The sequence below is a fragment of the Myxine glutinosa genome, chromosome 11, assembly GCF_964187855.1.
Source record: "Myxine glutinosa chromosome 11, kmMyxGlut1.1, whole genome shotgun sequence".
In the NCBI taxonomy this organism is placed as follows: Eukaryota; Metazoa; Chordata; class Myxini; order Myxiniformes; family Myxinidae; genus Myxine; species Myxine glutinosa.
Genome location: NC_136271.1, coordinates 30,792,165 through 30,810,191, shown reverse-complemented (window position 1 = coordinate 30,810,191; position 18,027 = coordinate 30,792,165). Strand labels below are relative to the sequence as shown.

The 18,027-nt window shown below is 39.3% G+C and overlaps 1 protein-coding gene across 1 annotated transcript in view; it reads right to left on the bottom strand.

Moving 5' to 3' along the window:
- Nucleotides 1–18,027, bottom strand: part of LOC137436105 (laminin subunit alpha-5) — a 196,992-nt gene that overhangs the window by 105,537 nt on the left and 73,428 nt on the right. Inside the window, exons 29-37 of the mRNA XM_078786514.1 lie at nt 15,073–15,199; nt 14,670–14,803; nt 12,003–12,115; nt 10,343–10,557; nt 7,200–7,395; nt 5,064–5,208; nt 4,787–4,927; nt 1,492–1,653; nt 951–1,046 (exon numbers count right to left, since the gene is read on the bottom strand). Of these exons, the coding sequence (XP_078642640.1) occupies nt 951–1,046; nt 1,492–1,653; nt 4,787–4,927; nt 5,064–5,208; nt 7,200–7,395; nt 10,343–10,557; nt 12,003–12,115; nt 14,670–14,803; nt 15,073–15,199 (1,329 nt within the window). The remainder of the gene's footprint in view (nt 1–950; nt 1,047–1,491; nt 1,654–4,786; nt 4,928–5,063; nt 5,209–7,199; nt 7,396–10,342; nt 10,558–12,002; nt 12,116–14,669; nt 14,804–15,072; nt 15,200–18,027) is intronic.

Sequence of the window (18,027 nt, the reverse complement as noted above, 5' to 3'; positions counted from 1 at the left end):
TCCCGAAGCGGAGGTGGACACTTTGGGTCCTGGGAGGACTCCACTCCGTACTCCACCTCCTGAACCCCGCAAATGGACATAACAACCAACGACACACACACTGGAAAACTCTCACCATTTGGATATTGGAGTCATGCCATGCCCTCACCCCATTGGGAGAATATTTTAGCACCTGGCATATGATGCCTGCACAACTCCAGATGAAGAGCAGGTCATCAAAACGTCAGACTTGAGCGTTGCCAAATAGGCGTCGTGTGAGCAGTGCCACATTGCACGAGCTATATTATGATGTTACTATAGTTGATGGGCTCTGGAGATGCAATGCTGAAAATGTGCCTAATTACCAGTTGGCTGCCTGTTGTTGTCAATTTTTTCCAGATGTGTTTTGATTTTGTTCATTGCTTCATCTCACCATGTATCTTTTGGGACTGTTGTGCTTAATTCCACCATGGATTTGCCCAACCGTAGCTTCCTTTATGTCATCAAATGGTTTGTTGATCCTAGTCAGGGTTTGACATACTTTAGTGTTATTATTGCCTTTCATGGAATTGTTTCTTTAATTTGTAAATTTGAAGGATTTTCCTAATGGACACTTTGTCGGCTTTCCAATTCATGATTGATAGTTGAGCTGTATGGGCCCTCACTCTCATGACCCTTTACCAAGTCACTTACATATATTATTATGCTTTACAATGTGAACTGAATGATGATCATTAGTGCAGATACATCCTCTGTTTGATTGTTTTACACTTAACTACTGATGAGGTACACCATGAACCATCCTAATTAATCATAATTCCCATCAGTTGAAATTAAATAAATGGCTGGGACTGCAATTGCATTTCTTGATATTATCCCCTGAAAAAATTGCCAGAAAAAACTTTAAGTTAAGCCACAGACCTTGTATCAATGAACTTGATATCCAATAGTCTGGTTTGCCCATGGCTCACCTTCAGGACAACATCAGGAAGCCCCCAGCTTGCTCTCTCCTCTTGTGCACCCATGGACTGAACTCGGAACTTCAGCTCTCCACCATATGAAGCCAACTAAAGTCAAAATGAGAGTATCAAAAGGTCAAGGTTATATTATAATCAGTTCAATAAGCTACAAGGACAAGGTGCACATGAAAGAATGACAAGTATAAAACACCTGTGACATGTGTTCTGCTATTTTTACATGTATTACAAATTAGAAAAACCAAAACACTTTGGGTGTAATTATGAGTCAACACTTCACATTCATGCTCTATAATTGTACAGCAAAGCAGATGAGACCGGTTACCGTACAAATTAAACAGGGTAAAATGTTCTCAACTGGGTATGTCTTTATATTTCGTGTACGCGTGTGAATGTGAGGACAGCATTTGCAGAGAATTACAGAAAATATGGGACAAAGGCTCGCCCAAAAGGTAGTGCTTCCATTTGAGCTTTGAAAATAATGTCTCCAAAGCATCTTACACAGCCATGCAGACCTGGTAACGGATGTACTCACACGATCCCCTCTAAATTCATCAGGTGCAGACCAGTAAATCTCATTCAGATGTGCACCTCTGTTCTTCAGGGCTGCCCTTACCACTCCCTCCTCAGGACCAGTACTCATCTTGACGTCTTTAGTTTCTATATTGTATAGACTCCAGCCTTTCATTGTCACAATCTGTGAACAAATTGAAAAAAATCCATCCACCTAATTATTTTAAAAGTTCTGGAATAAACAATCATCACAATGAATATATGTAAGTACTAGGACAAGCAATCAAAGATTGCATACCCTCACCCAGACTTGTTCATGTGGTTTCATAGTATCTATTTTATAGCAATACTCAGATTCTAACTGTGCATACTTTATAAACATACTCAGATTCTGACTGTGCATACTTTATAGATGTACTCACATTCTAATTGTGAGTTATATTTACATACTCACATTCTATTACTTTATAGATATACTCACATTCTAATTGTACATACTTTATAGACGTACTCACATTCTAATTGTACATAATTTATAGATGTACTCACATTCTAATTGTACATAATTTATAGATGTACTCACATTCTAATTGTACATAATTTATAGATGTACTCACATTCTAATTGTGCATACTTTATGGACGTACTCACATTCTAATTGTACATACTTTATGGACGTACTCACATTCTAATTGTACATACTTTATGGACGTACTCACATTCTAATTGTACATACTTTATGGACGTACTCACATTCTAATTGTACATACTTTATGGACGTACTCACATTCTAATTGTACATACTTTATGGACGTACTCACATTCTAATTGTACATACTTTATGGACGTACTCACATTCTAATTGTACATACTTTATGGACGTACTCACATTCTAATTGTACATACTTTATGGACATACTCAGATTCTAATTGTACATAATTTATAGATGTACTCACATTCTAATTGTGCATACTTTATGGACGTACTCACATTCTAATTGTACATACTTTATGGATGAACTCACATTCTAATTGTGCATACTTTATAGATGTACTCACATTCTAATTGTACATACTTTATGGACGTATTCACATTCTAACTGTGCATACTTTATAGATGTACTCACCTTCTAATTGTACATACTTTATCGACATACTCACATTCTAATTGTACATACTTTATGGACGTACTCACATTCTAATTGTACATACTTTATGGACGTACTCACATTCTAATTGTACATACTTTATGGATGAACTCACATTCTAATTGTACATACTTTATGGACGTACTCACATTCTAATTGTACATACTTTATGGACGTACTCACATTCTAATTGTACATACTTTATGGACGTACTCACATTCTAATTGTACATACTTTATGGACGTACTCACATTCTAATTGTACATACTTTAGAGATGTACTCACATTCTAACTGTGCATACTTTATAGATGTACTCACATTCTAATTGTACATACTTTATAGATGTACTCACATTCTAATTGTACATACTTTATAGACATACTCACATTCTAATTGTACAAACTTTATAGATGTACTCACATTCTAATTGTACATACTTTATAGACGTACTCACATTCTAATTGTACATACTTTATCGACGTAGTCACATTCTAATTGTACATACTTTATAGACGTACTCGGTTGAGAAAAATAAAATGTACTACTGGATACCACCAGGTGGCATTTGTGGCCTGCATTAGCACATTCTGTATGGACAAACAGACAAACAAAGAAGCAAATGGACCCAAAATGCAATACCCTCTCCTTTGATGAGGGTAAATATCGTAACCAGAATATGGAATCAGATTCTCATCGTCTATCACATAATTAAAGCCTTACTTTATACTTGAATGAGTCATAAACATGCTATTATGTCAAAAAGTCGACAAAATTAGGCGTCTATGAAATCTGCGGAAGGAAGAGAGGATGATTGGGGAGAGATAGGAGGTTGGGGGAGTGGGGAGTGAAGGGAAATATGTTTGGATTGAAATCGCCAAAAGGGGGAGGGTATAGACATATAAGGGGAGTGGTTGAAGGGGTGCCATTTGCCAAATATCAGAACAAATCGCCCCAAAGCAAGTTATGATGGAATAAGGGGATAATTGGAGAGAATAATGAGAAAATTTCTGTACAGGAAAAACACTAAAAGTGGGATTTTTCTGCAGATAACGAAGAGAATGTGGAATTAAATAAATCCAATAATTGTGATGTATTGCCCAAGAGATAGAGAAGCCAGCAGAAGTGAGTGACGAGGAAATAGCAAAAATGGGAAGAAACAAGAGCAAGAATTGCTTTCAATGCATGTCCACTACCGGTGCCAATGGATGTTTAAAAAAAATTTAAACACATTTTTAAAATTGCCGAAACACTCTGAAACTGAAACTTGTTCTGTATCTTATCATAATATAGCCATGCACATAGTTTAAGTTCAATATGTTAAAGGGCGAGTGGGAAAAGTAAAGAAAACTGACCCCTCTTATTATAATGGAGCAAATGTACATGGTTATATATGTATGTATATTTGTGACCAAAACGTCTTCTTCTTCTTCTTCTTAAAATATATACACAACCGGTCCGTAAAGCCGTGAGGTGGTGAAGCGGTAAGGTGGGGAAGCTGTGTGACTACATATCTATTAATCACGTCCTGTTTGAAGGCAGGTTGCATCCTGTCTATTAATTACATATGTCTATTTATTATGTACTGTTGTAATATACCTTTCGACCGTTTAGACTGCTGAGACCCCTTAGACCTTTGAAGACCCTTTAAGTCCTGCAAGACCATTAAGAACACCAAGACCCCAAAATATCCAAAAGACCCAAAAGACTCTTAAAGACCCAAAGGCCCAAAATAACCCGAAGACCCAAAAGACTCCAAAGACACAAAATATCCTGAAGACCCCAAAGACCCAGAAGCCCAAAATGACGCTGAAGATCCAAAAAAAAAAACAGAGACCCAAAATATCTCAAAGACCTTTAAAGACCCCAAAGACCCAAAACACCCATATTATTATAATGGAGCAAATAAAAATTCAAACCAATAAAATTCAAAGGGGTGTGAGATTGAGAGTAATACATTTGAACAAGGATGTATGTCCTCATCAAGGGCACAGCCCCAAAACTGCACCTTAAAAATTGGACGTGTATATTCTACATGTAACTTAGTGACTAAAGAAATAAGTACATAATTCAAGGTGGTATGTAGGTAGTACAAATGCTATAAGGTGTAACAGGAGTGTTAAGATGGAGGAGAGAGATCCATATTAGAGTTGAAAGCCAAGTATACGGACCTGGGACCTCCGTTTCTTTGTACTTTCACAACGGTTTGTGACTCCAAAGCAGAAACACTTGGTGCATCCTTTGGGATTACTGTCGTCTAGGTGGAAGCTGCCTTCAATACATGCGTCACAGCGTGTGCCTTCTACGTTCTCCTACACAAGAAAGGCACAAGACTTTGAACAGACAGACATGAAGATCAGAAATAAGCAAAATTATTGAGTTTGTACGAGTTACCACCCAGCACCAAGAAGCCAAAAGTGACTCAGGACAGTTTATAACATAGCTCACCTTGCAGAGGCAGTGGCCTGTAGTGGCGTCACATATCACCTGAGAGGTTCCATTGTGGTTGCAGTCACATGGGTGACAGAATGGAAAACCGTAGAATCCTGGCAAGCATCGATCACACTGTTGTCCACCTACTCCCTTTATGCAGCTGCACACAGCACAATCTCCACTCAGCAGGAAGTTACACTCCAAAGGCATTTACATCAAACAAGCAGGTGCACAAAAGGTACAGGTACACACAAAACGTACAGTCACTCTCAATTTTCCACGATGTTCAACATACAGTTAATAATTTTATTTTTTACACTAGCAGATTTTACACCAGCAGAAGGTGGATCGAGTTTGTGCATCACTTGCTGAAAAAAGTATAGTCTGTGTTTTGCAAGAAAACTATAGATGTTTGCGCGGTGTGCGTATAAAAGGTCCGAGTGGTCTAAAGCGCGAAATGGTCAAGCGCCCAAGCTGTATCATCTGTATGAAGGGTTTACAGGGTATAAGTGGTGATACGGTCTAAGGGGTTTAAAGGTACTTCGGGGATCTAAAGGTGTCTAAAGTGTCAAAAGGGTCAAAAAGGTAAAAGGAGTTTGAAGGATCTTGGGGACTTAAGAGTCTTTATGGTGTCTTTAGGGTCTTTGGGGTCTTAAACGGTCTTCAAAGGTCTAAGGCAGGGGTTCCCAAACCATACTATATATATACAGTAACTGTAGTAATAATGACAATGGTGGGCACTTGGATGACTTTTGCTCATCGAGCTGAAACATTCATTGATGCATTTAAAAATCTGTATATACATACAGTGCATTCAGAAAGTATTCAGACCCCTTCACTTTTTTCACATTTTGTTATGTTGCAGCCTTATGCTGAAATCGTTTAAATTCATTTTTCCCTCATCAATCTACACTCAATACCCCATAATGACAAAGAGAAAACAGAATTTTAGAAAGTTTTACAAATTCATTAAAAAGAAAAAACTGAAATACCGGTATGACATTGACATAAGTATTCAGACCCTTTGCTATGACACTTGAAATTTAGCTCAGGTGCCTCCCATTTCTCTTGATCATCTTTGAGATGTTTCTACACCTTGATTGGAGTCCACCTGTGGTAAATTCAATTGATTGGACATGATTTGGAAAGGCACACACCTGTCTATATAAGGTCTCACAGCTGACAATGCATATCAGAGCAAAAACCAAGCCATGAGGTCGAAGGAACTGCCTGCAGAGCTCAGAGACAGGATGGTGTCGAGGCACAGATCTGGGGAAGCCTACAAAAAAAATTTCTGCTGCATTGAAGGTTCTCAAGAGCACAGTGGCCTCCATAATTCTTAAATGGAAGAAGTTTGGAACAACCAGGACTCTTCCTAGAGCTGGCCGCCCGGCCAAACTGAGCAATCGGGGGAGAAGGGCCTTGGTAAGAGAGGTGACCAAGAACCCGATGGTCACTCTGGCTGAGCGCCAGAGATCCTGTGTGGAGATGGGAGAAACTTCAAGAAGGACAACCATCACTGCAACACTCCACCGATCTGGGCTTTATTGCAGAGTGGCCAGATGGAAGCCTCTCCTCATTGAAAGACACATGAAAGACCACAGAATCTTGTTTCTCACAGTCTGAGAGTCCTTTAGGTGCTTTTTTGCAAACTCCAAGCGGGCTTTCATGACGGGTGTCATAGCAAAGGGTATGAATACTTATGTCAATGTGATATTTCAGTTTTTTCTTTTTAATAAATTTGCAAAACTTTCTAAAATCCTGTTTTCTCTTTGTCATTATGGGGTATTGAGTGTAGATTGATGAGGGAAAAAAATGAATTTAAACGATTTCAGCATAAGGCTGCAACATAACAAAATGTGAAAAAAGTGAAGGGGTCTGAATACTTTCTGAATGCACTGTATATATATATATATATATATATGGGAGCGTACGCTGGATCAGCATGTCGATGTATCCTTTAACGATTCCTCAGCACCATCCCGACACACACCACTACACTATGTGTGCTACGGAATGAGGTGTTTTTACAGCAGCCGGAGTGCAAATCCCGCCACCAACCTCGAGAGAGGCCCCAGTACTTAGATATAACTCTTAAATAAACCTCAAAAGATAAAGGTAAAAACGGTTCCCAAAGCCAAACTCGTGTACCTGCACTGCCCGTTCAGTGGATGGCACAGAGAGTCGATGGCACCCTGAGGGTGGCACTTGCAGGGCTGGCAACCAGTTACCGGATGGAAGGCAAATGTTCCTGGTAGGCAGTCTTGACAGGTATGCCGTAAGGTATGTGGGGGACAGGTGCAGGCGCCCGTGTGCTGATCACACACTCCTCTTGTGCACTCACATGCTGAGGTGAGATTGGTGGGAATAAAATGATTTTGATGAACAATCAATTATATTATCAGATATTAATTTCAAAAATATGTTGATAAACCATAGTAAAAGGGCATTTGATAAAATCGTCTTATCTTAGGGAAGACTATATTGTGTCATACCAGAGAGTTAAAAAAATGGCACGTGCTGCTTCCTTGTGGGACAATCAGCATTTAAAAGGAAAGAGGATGGGCAAACTGTCATAGGTTGGCAACCACACTTCGGGCTTGTTGGGCCTCATGGCCTCCTGCGTTGAAGTTCCTTGTAAAAGCTTCTACAACTGCAGTTTGCCACACTTATAAAGAATTAAGATGGGGCTATCGACATTGCACACTCAAAAATAGGACCGCAGATCCTGAAGCTCACCTAGATCAGGAGCAACAGTCACTCAAACCCCACAGACCCCCTCAGACCTTAATATTTTTAATGCCGTGAACAAACATTGGTACATCACGGGTGATGAAGGTCGTGGGCAAGTTTCATCAAAATCGTGTGTGTAGTTTCGGAGAAGAGGGCACATACATATTTTGGTGGGTCAAACGACCCCCATCCCCGTATACCCCCTTTCATGAGTGCAGACTGTGATATGGTCAATAAAGCTTCGTCAGGCATCATATATGCAGCTTGTGGCCAAGTTTCATCAAAATTGTGAGTGTAGTTTTGGAGAAGACAGCAAATACCTATTTTGGAAGGTTATTTGACTAATCTGATTTTACGTTTAACGAGTGAACCACATCAGTTCATGTGGTCCTGCAATATGATGCAGAGTTTTAATAATCATAGCAAACCACGTGGGGGTCCTTCGTTAGCTTAACCCTTGGATGAAGTGATTGGGCCTCGGAGGCCCACAAGGTTTCTTTGTTGCAAAAACTATGCTGTACAATTTTTTTTTGGAATCAGGCTCATTTTCACCGACTTTCATGTTGTTACACAAAATTCAATGACATTAAAAAAAACAAATTTATTCAGGCTCGTGGGAAAATCTTCATTCTTCACTTATAACCTGAAAATCCGACATGGGTCCTGCAATAATGAAATTTTTGTGACATAGTCACAATTTCGGTCTTCGAGGCCGGCCGATAGGCACAGTGTGACCGGAAGGGACGAGGTTCTCCTGACCACGTGGCCCTCGACTCGGTGGGGTTTGTCCGCACAATGTGGGCGCTTTCAGGATGAACTTTAGCCGGGGAGCGTTTGGGCATCCCGGTCTGATACTGCCGCCCACTCGCAGAACAACTTGTGAGTGCACGTGGGTCCCGGCGGTCCCACTGGCCTAGCGCTACCATGTTTAGACAGCGAACTCCGTCCCCGGGCACCACGTCTGACTCTCTTATTCAGTGAGACATGGCGACGTGGGCACGGTAGGACACCCGCGGAGCCCCGGCGGACCGGGGACGCGCGAGCCTACGCGTTAGCGTGCTACGGCGGAATCAACGGCTTCGGCCACGGCCGGGCCGATATTCGGCCCGGTCGCCCGGAAATGAACTGGTTCGACACCCGCGCTAGAGAGGTCGCGGGCGACTGAGATGTATTAACAAATAATTAATTAATTTGAGACGTCCGATTTCTAGTGTTTGGAAATTTGGAAGAGCTTGACCCTAGCCTTTCCCTTGCGAGGGCAAGGAGGAACTTAACACTTGACACTTAAGCTTAGTTTGAAGTACACCCTGCCAGCGCTCACGGTGGGACGGCAGGGCAACCAGAAGGGACGAGGTTCTCCTGACCACGTGGCCCTCGATCTGGGAAGCGAGAGGCGTTCCATTAGTGGACGCGCCCCTCACGCCCGACTTTTGGGCGGCCCCGGCAGGCCGTTTGTTTTGACGTTCCGTGACAGGCCCCGCACCCCCACCTCCGGGCCGACCGGGCGACCGGAATGAATCCCGGTGTCCCGATCCGAACCTTCAGAGCGGGCCGGCTGGGGAGTGCCTGGCACCCCGTACCTGCACTTTCCGTCCCTGCGGTCCCAAATACCGGAACCACCCGAATACCACTTTATTCGACAAAATTGAGTACCAGTTCACTGGTAATTCCCTGTTTGTCGTTAAAGGCGGCAAAAAGGGTTGGCGTCAGGAAGGGCATCCGGCCGTAAAACATTGCTTCAAAAAGGGGACCGAAAAACAACAACAACCACGGTGCCCGAAAAAGGCCAACCCCCGCTTTGCGGGGAAAAATGGCCTCTAAAGGTGGTTATTTTTATTATAATGCAGGCCTGGGGCCTTTGAGGCCCTGCATAAATGTTGTTGTACTACTATGTTATATCATTATTTTCTTGATATGAGCCTCATTATATGCTCCTATAACTTGGTTACAAATAATTCAGTGACAAAAATATGAAAATTTCAAAACTTTCCACGAATACATTCGTGGGGTCTCCGAGGCCCAATGGCTGCATCGGTGTAGGATTTTTGACAGTTGTGGACATATACATTCTAAATAAAAGGATTAGTGAATCATATTTTTTGAGCAAATACTCCTCCATGAGCCTCAACCTTTTAGAGAAAAAAAAGTTAAAAAAACCAAGGACAAAAAAGTTTTTTTTTGTAAAAAAATAAATAATTCTTCATTACTTATATGGGATTCTTCCAACTAATAGGATCAATTATTCACATTTTCTGAGCAAATACACATCCATGAGCATCGACTTGGATTGAAAAAGGATACGAAAGAAAAAAAATCAATAAAAACAAAACAAAAACATGACACGAATACATCCGTTGGGCCTCCGAGGCCCAATGGCTGCGTTTATGTAGGATTTTTGACGCCTGCATTTAAGAGTTAACGGGTGAAAGGGGGCGTCAATAATTCAGCTTTTTGCGACAAATACAATTCCCGCCAGCATTTAAGCAAGGTATTTTTCGGTACAGCGATAAGTTGTGTTTAAACAGAACCACCATGATATGGTGGGAGAGTGTGATACGTACGCCTGCACTCAGGGAAGCTGTGGAAACCAGGCTGGCATTGGTCACAAGTGTGTCCTTTTACGTGAGGCCGACAAAGACATTGCCCACCATGTGGTCGGCAGGTTTGGCTGATGGAGCCCAGAGGGTCACAGTCACATCTTTTTGCTCCATCTGACATGTAGGCCACCAGAGAGAATGCTGTTTCTGCACAAAAGCCTTTGGAAGTTTCCACAGATCTGAAAACAGAACAGACTCAACTGTGGTACCAATAAACGACAAGGAAGAAGAGCTCTTAACACAAAATTGTCCTTCTTCATCTTCTTCTTCTTTCATATGCACCACATGGCTGTGTGTAGCATCATTTGATGGGGATGCAGCTGTGCCACTGATGCAGTACCCCTTGTACAGAAGGTTAGAGCAGAAATTTGGAATTTGTCCAATTTGGTCTGACCGCGAAGGATGCTGTGGGATCTATAACGTCCACCAACTAATGCTGGCAGATGGGATATCCCATTTAACATCCATCCGAGGGATGACACACACAATGAAGAATCTTCCTGATTGTGAAACACCAAGGTGACAGTTTATAGCTGGATCAGGATTCAAACCCCGGCTAGACAGCTCAAAGGCAGGTGAGCGTGCATACAGTACGTCTAGGCTAGGTATGCAGGATAGGTATGCAGGCTAGGTATGCAGGATAGGCATCGAAACGGCAAGAGAGAAAATAAAACCTGCTTTAAAAAGACGTGGGTAATGTCAGCCCCCTTAGAAAAGAGAAGTGCTCTTCCAAACTCATCATCACTTTACTGTATATTAATTTTTAAGAGACTTATGCAATAACTATCCAAATAATTACAAACATCTTGTTAGGGCATTTATCATATTTCAAAATCAACAGTATCAGCTCCAACATCAGTGATTATTTTGTGGATCTATTCTCAAATCAATTATATTTTAATAAGTTTCATTTTTGTAACTTTCTGATCAGTTTCATTTTGTCACTTTGAACCAAAGGTCCTGGAATAGAAGTCTTTTCGGGAACCCCCCTGATGAACCAGCAGATCAAAAAGGCCTTACCCAGGCACATTCGAATCATAACATGAAACACAAATAACAGACCGACCAAACTCACTAAACTTGACTGGCACTGTCTAACAATGATTAAACACAAGTTGCTCATTGGCTCAAAAGGTACAACATGCAGCGCATGCGTTTGTAATTGTAGCGCATTGCTAGCAATGACAGCTAGATGCTGGTAGACCCATGCTGGTAGATGCTGGTAGACCCAATAAGCATGCTTCAAAATGAGGCAATGATGTCTTCAAATTGCTCATCCTGCTCCCAGTATAGACCCCGTTTTAGGCTCATGGTGGTGCTTGTATATTAATAACATGCAAAGCAATGACATCACTGTGCTGGTAGAAGAACAGCAACCGAGTACACAATGGATAAATCAACATAGTGTGTGTGGGATCTGAACGTGGGATCCCAGCATCGTGAGCCATGGGTTTAGGTGACGATGCAAATAATGGAGGCACAAATGAGATAAGCCAAGGATCCCTTTGGGCCCCTTTGTGGGGTTCATTCACATGGATTTGTGACAGATCTTTATCCCACCGGTAAACAACACCAAAAAATGACCTTATCAGTACTTTACCGTCCATAGAGTGGACACACATACTTTGATAAGTCCAGGTAACTGCAGCTGATCAAGAACTCCTCGTAGCTGTGAAAATGCTCCTCCGACAGGATGTCACTTTGAAACTGGCTCTCCGGAACCACAAGTACATAGCTCTGCAATGAATCCAAGCACAAATCAAAAGGACTCGCTCCATTCTTCCTAATATACTTTTGGTGTATGCTTCACAGAACATGAAAGCAGAATTTTTTAACTCCTGCCGTGGTTTGTGATGAGGTTAGTAACAACGATAAGACTAAGATTATGGTATGGAATGAGCAATAATTACATTGTGGGGTAGCTTTAGATGTTGAACAATGTCGTGACTATCTTATAGGTAGAAAAATCTGAGCGACCCTAAAGCCACACACTACTGAAGTTGCTCTGCTACTCATTACACAATAGCGGAAAGCTTTTTCGGACAGTTGAAAAGAAGAGACAAAACACAGTGTAATGCATATAGGTAAACAAACCTTCGAGGATTTGTAACTCATATAGTTCATAGACATAGAAAAAACCCATTAATGATGATGCTCCCACATTCAAATGAAAATGCAACCATCTCAAAATGAAATTTTGAGAAATCAAAAAATGAATCAAAATGAATTGATAAAAAATTCATAATATTATATTCATAATTAATATAGAATATGGAGATGCTCATGGAGGAGCTAGAACACATGGACTATAATATGGAGACACTCATGGAGGAGCTAGAACATATGGACTAGAATATGGAGAAGCTCATGGAGGAGCTAGAACACATGGACTAGAATATGGAGGAGCTCATGGAGAAGCTAGAACACATGGTCTAGAATATGGAGGAGCTCATGGAGGAGCTTGAACACATGGTCTAGAACATGGACAAGCTCATGGAGGAGCTAGAACACATGGACTAGAATATGGAGGAGCTCATGGAGGAACTAGAACACATGGACTAGAATATGGAGGAGCTAGAACACATGGACTATAATATGGAGACACTCATGGAGGAGCTAGAACACATGGACTGTAATATGGAGACACTCATGGAGGAGCTAGAACACTTGGACTAGAATATGGAGGAGCTCATGGAGGAGCTAGAACACATGGACTAGAATATGGAGGAGCTCATGGAGGAACTAGAACACATGGACTAGAATATGGAGGAGCTAGAACACCTGGACTAGAATATGGAGGAGCTCATGGAGGAGCTAGAACACATGGACCAGAATATGGAGGAGCTCATGGAGGAGCTAGAATACATGGACTAGAATATGGAGGAGCTCATGGAGGAGCTAGAACACATGGACTAGAATATGGAGGAGCTCATGGAGGAGCTAGAACACATGGACTAGAATATGGAGGAGCTCATGGTGGAGCTAGAACACATGGACTAGAAGATGGAGGAGCTCATGGAGGAGCTAGAACACATGGACTAGAATATTGAGGAGCTAGAACACATGGACTAGAATATGGAGGAGCTCATGAAGGAGCTAGAATACATGGACTAGAATATGGAGGAGCTCATGGAGGTGCTTTTGAGGTCAGGTTAGTCTTTTGGGACTGCCACTGGTAACACGTAACCCAGTACTACCGTACGTTCCACCTGATCGAGTTGTCAGCGACTAAACCGACACCCCTCACTGGCTTTGCTAGTGGGGAAGGGGGGTGGAGGGGGGGGGGGGGGGGGATGACTGTAACTTGTGTCTTGAAGAAACCTGGGGATGGGGGCAAGGAGGAGAAATTATGGAAAGGACAGGGGGTACAGACCAGAAAGGAGGCAGTAGAAAAAGGAGAGACCACCAACCTGTCTGTGATCGTGAAGTGGTAGACCCATATGTTCAGTTTCAATGCAGGAGATTCAAATGATCTTGAAGGTCTTGGTTTCTATAGCGTCAATCTGAGCAAGATGCGAGGTAGGTGAGGCAGCCCAGGGGGGAGAGCAGTGCTCCATTAAGATGCAGATTAAGGTATTGTAGGTGGATAGTAGTTCAGGTGTGCAAAGTAAGGACTGTGCACGATGAAGGTGGCCAGTTGGCGACTGGAGGTCAAATATCAGTGACATATTGCATCCGTCTTTCACCCAAGGAGATTGAACAGAGTAATAAACTTTTGCCCCAGTGCTACATTGTTGGACTGTCTTATTTTAGGTGTCCAATTAAGCCGGTTATCATGGGCACTTTCTTTTGAATTATTAAGATTCATGTGAATCTTTTGAAAAGATATTTATATATATATATATATATATATATATATATATATATATATATATATATATATATATATACATATATATATATATACATATAGTGGCTGGATTTTTAGAAAATAAACATATTTTTTGTTCAATTGATTCTTTACCAAATCGTGCAAAATGTATTAATTGCATATTTCAGAGAGAGAGAGAGAGAGAGAGGAACTGGCTCGTCTATTTAACAGCCATGATGCAATATTAATATTTGTGGAGGCTAATGCAATCTGCATCAGTGGACAAGTTAAAAAATGTATTTTATCAATGGAAGCTGATAAGGGCATGTTACCTTTCATGGGAAGTGAGGTGTGGCTGATGTTTCCCCTTTGTTTTGCTCCGATGAAGGGGTAACATTGGATGTGTCAGTTTCACCTCATATACTCTTATTGAATGTCAATTGCTAAAACACGTTATTCAACAGACATGTCAGAACATACCAGCCACATGTTTTTCTCTGCATGCAGAATCATAGAGAGAGCACCAGATCTCAGCGCCACAGCTGACGAAGGACCAAAGACCATCATGGTGCGACAACCAAAAGCATTAGGACAGAATGAGGCATTGAAAGAACCTGGAGGAGCAAAAAAGGTCATATTATTATAAAGAGTACAATATCACAATTGCCTTACTTATTGTACTTCTGGACCTAATTCTTATCATGAGATATGTCTGCATCACATGAATAACATCTGCATCTGAAGTTCAGAGTTAAATAATTAAAGTGGACATAGCAAAAGGATTCATGCCATAAAGATTATACCGAATTTGAGTCCATTTTTAGCCAAGCTCATTCCATGAACATAGATTTGCATACACAAAATATTATCCATTCTGGGTTACCTTGCCTTGCAGTCCCAGAAAAGACGGACACATTTATTGGAACGTTGGGAAATTGTGGTTGAAAATAATGTGCGATCAGTATGTACTGTCCGGATTCTTCCAACGATGAGTTCAGCTGGACTTGATTCTGTGACATATATCAGACATCAAATCACAAGATTTCAGTGCTATTCACTTTGTTAACTCTCATGTTCTTAGAAAATCCAGAGCAAAGATGTTTTAACTTTCGATGGAAGAAAAAAGACAAATTATCATATATACATGACCAGTTGAGTCCAATTATAACGAAAAGATACGTTCCGCCGACTGGTCGTTATATCGCAAATTTGCAAAAGTGGGACAACCTCTTCACCCACCACCTTCCCTGGCAAAGCAATAAATCAAGTCCCCTATTTGTCAAGGAACTACATACAAGCACCGCACAATTCGAAATAAATAAAACTTTTCTAGATTTCACTAACACTCCACCCTTAAGTTCCCTTTCTGCACTAATCAAGATTCATAAACTGCCCATAATATAGAGTTTTTACTTGAGAATGTCCATAGAGTATGCTCAAGAAAATATACTTTTTCACTATTTCCTGGAGAGCTTAATTTACTCATGGGTCTTCCTCTTTCATATGCAGTACATGACTGCAGGTAGCACTAATTATAAAGCACATCCATTACCTGAGAACAGGAATGTGAAAATTTGTTTCAGGGTGTCAGCGATAGCTCGCCTACTCTTTGCAAAAGACACCATGGAAGTTATAATGCCGCCGGCAGATGGGAGACCCAATTTAACGTCCTAAAGGGTAATTCTAAAGGGTAATTCTAAAGTGTAATTCTTAAGGGGTTCTAAAGAGTAATTCTAAAGTGTAATTCTAAAGAGTAATTCTAAAGTGTAATTCTAAAGGGGTTCTAAAGAGTAATTCTAAAGAGTAATTCTAAAGTGTAATTCTAAAGTGTAATTCTAAAGTGTAATTCTAAAGGGTAATTCTAAAGTGTAATTCTAAAGTGTAATTCTAAAGTGTAATTCTAAAGTGTAATTCTAAAGTGTAATTCTAAAGTGTAATTCTAAAGGGTAATTATAAAGTGTAATTCTAAATGGTAATTCTGAAGTGTAATTCTAAATGGTAATTCTAAAGTGTAATTCTAAAGGGTAATTCTAAAGTGTAATTCTAAAGTGTAATTCTAAAGTGTAATTCTAAATGGTAATTATAAAGTGTAATTCTAAAGTGTAATTATAAAGTGTAATTCTAAATGGTAATTCTGAAGTGTAATTCTAAATGGTAATTCTAAAGTGTAATTCTAAAGGGTAATTCTAAAGTGTAATTCTAAAGTGTAATTCTAAAGTGTAATTCTAAAGGGTAATTCTAAAGTGTAATTCTAAAGGGTAATTCTAAAGTGTAATTCTAAAGTGTAATTCTAAAGTGTAATTCTAAAGGGTAATTCTAAAGTGTAATTCTAAAGTGTAATTCTAAATGGTAATTCTAAAGGGTAATTCTAAAGTGTAATTCTAAAGGGTAATTCTAAAGTGTAATTCTAAAGTGTAATTCTAAATGGTAATTCTGAAGTGTAATTCTAAATGGTAATTCTAAAGTGTAATTCTAAAGTGTAATTCTAAATGGTAATTCTAAATGGTAATTCTAAAGTGTAATTCTAAAGTGTAATTCTAAAGGGTAATTCTAATCTGTAATTCTAAAGTGTAATTCTAAAGTGTAATTCTAAAGTGTAATTCTAAAGAGTAATTCTAAAGTGTAATTCTAAATGGTAATTCTAAAGTGTAATTCTAAAGTGTAATTCTAAAGTGTAATTCTAAAGGGTAATTCTAAAGTGTAATTCTAAAGTGTAATTCTAAAGGGTAATTCTAAAGTGTAATTCTAAAGAGTAATTCTAAAGTGTAATTCTAAAGGGTAATTCTAAAGTGTAATTCTTAAGGGGTTCTAAAAGTAATTCTAAAGTGTAATTCTAAAGTGTAATTCTAAAGTGTAATTCTAAAGTGTAATTCTAAAGTGTAATTCTAAAGTGTAATTCTGAAGTGTAATTCTAAAGGGTAATTCTAAAGTGTAATTCTAAAGGGTAATTCTAAAGGGTAATTCTAAAGTGTAATTCTAAAGGGTAATTCTAAAGTGTAATTCTAAAGGGTAATTCTAAAGGGTAATTCTAAAGTGTAATTCTAAAGTGTAATTCTAAAGTGTAATTCTAAAGTGTAATTCTAAAGGGTAATTTTAAAGTGTAATTCTGAAGTGTAATTCTAAAGTGTAATTCTGAAGTGTAATTCTAAAGGGTAATTCTAAAGTGTAATTCTAAAGTGTAATTCTAAAGTGTAATTCTAAAGTGTAATTCTAAAGTGTAATTCTAAAGTGTAATTCTAAAGTGTAATTCTAAAGTGTAATTCTAAAGTGTAATTCTAAAGGGTAATTCTAAAGTGTAATTCTAAAGGGTAATTCTAAAGTGTAATTCTAAAGTGTAATTCTAAAGGGTAATTCTAAAGTGTAATTCTAAAGAGTAATTCTAAAGTGTAATTCTAAAGGGTAATTCTAAAGTGTAATTCTTAAGGGGTTCTAAAAGTAATTCTAAAGTGTAATTCTAAAGTGTAATTCTAAAGTGTAATTCTAAAGTGTAATTCTAAAGTGTAATTCTAAAGTGTAATTCTGAAGTGTAATTCTAAAGGGTAATTCTAAAGTGTAATTCTAAAGGGTAATTCTAAAGGGTAATTCTAAAGTGTAATTCTAAAGGGTAATTCTAAAGTGTAATTCTAAAGGGTAATTCTAAAGGGTAATTCTAAAGTGTAATTCTAAAGGGTAATTCTAAAGTGTAATTCTAAAGTGTAATTCTAAAGGGTAATTCTAAAGTGTAATTCTAAAGGGTAATTCTAAAGGGTAATTCTAAAGTGTAATTCTAAAGCGTAATTCTAAAGGGTAATTCTAAAGTGTAATTCTAAAGGGTAATTCTAAAGTGTAATTCTAAAGT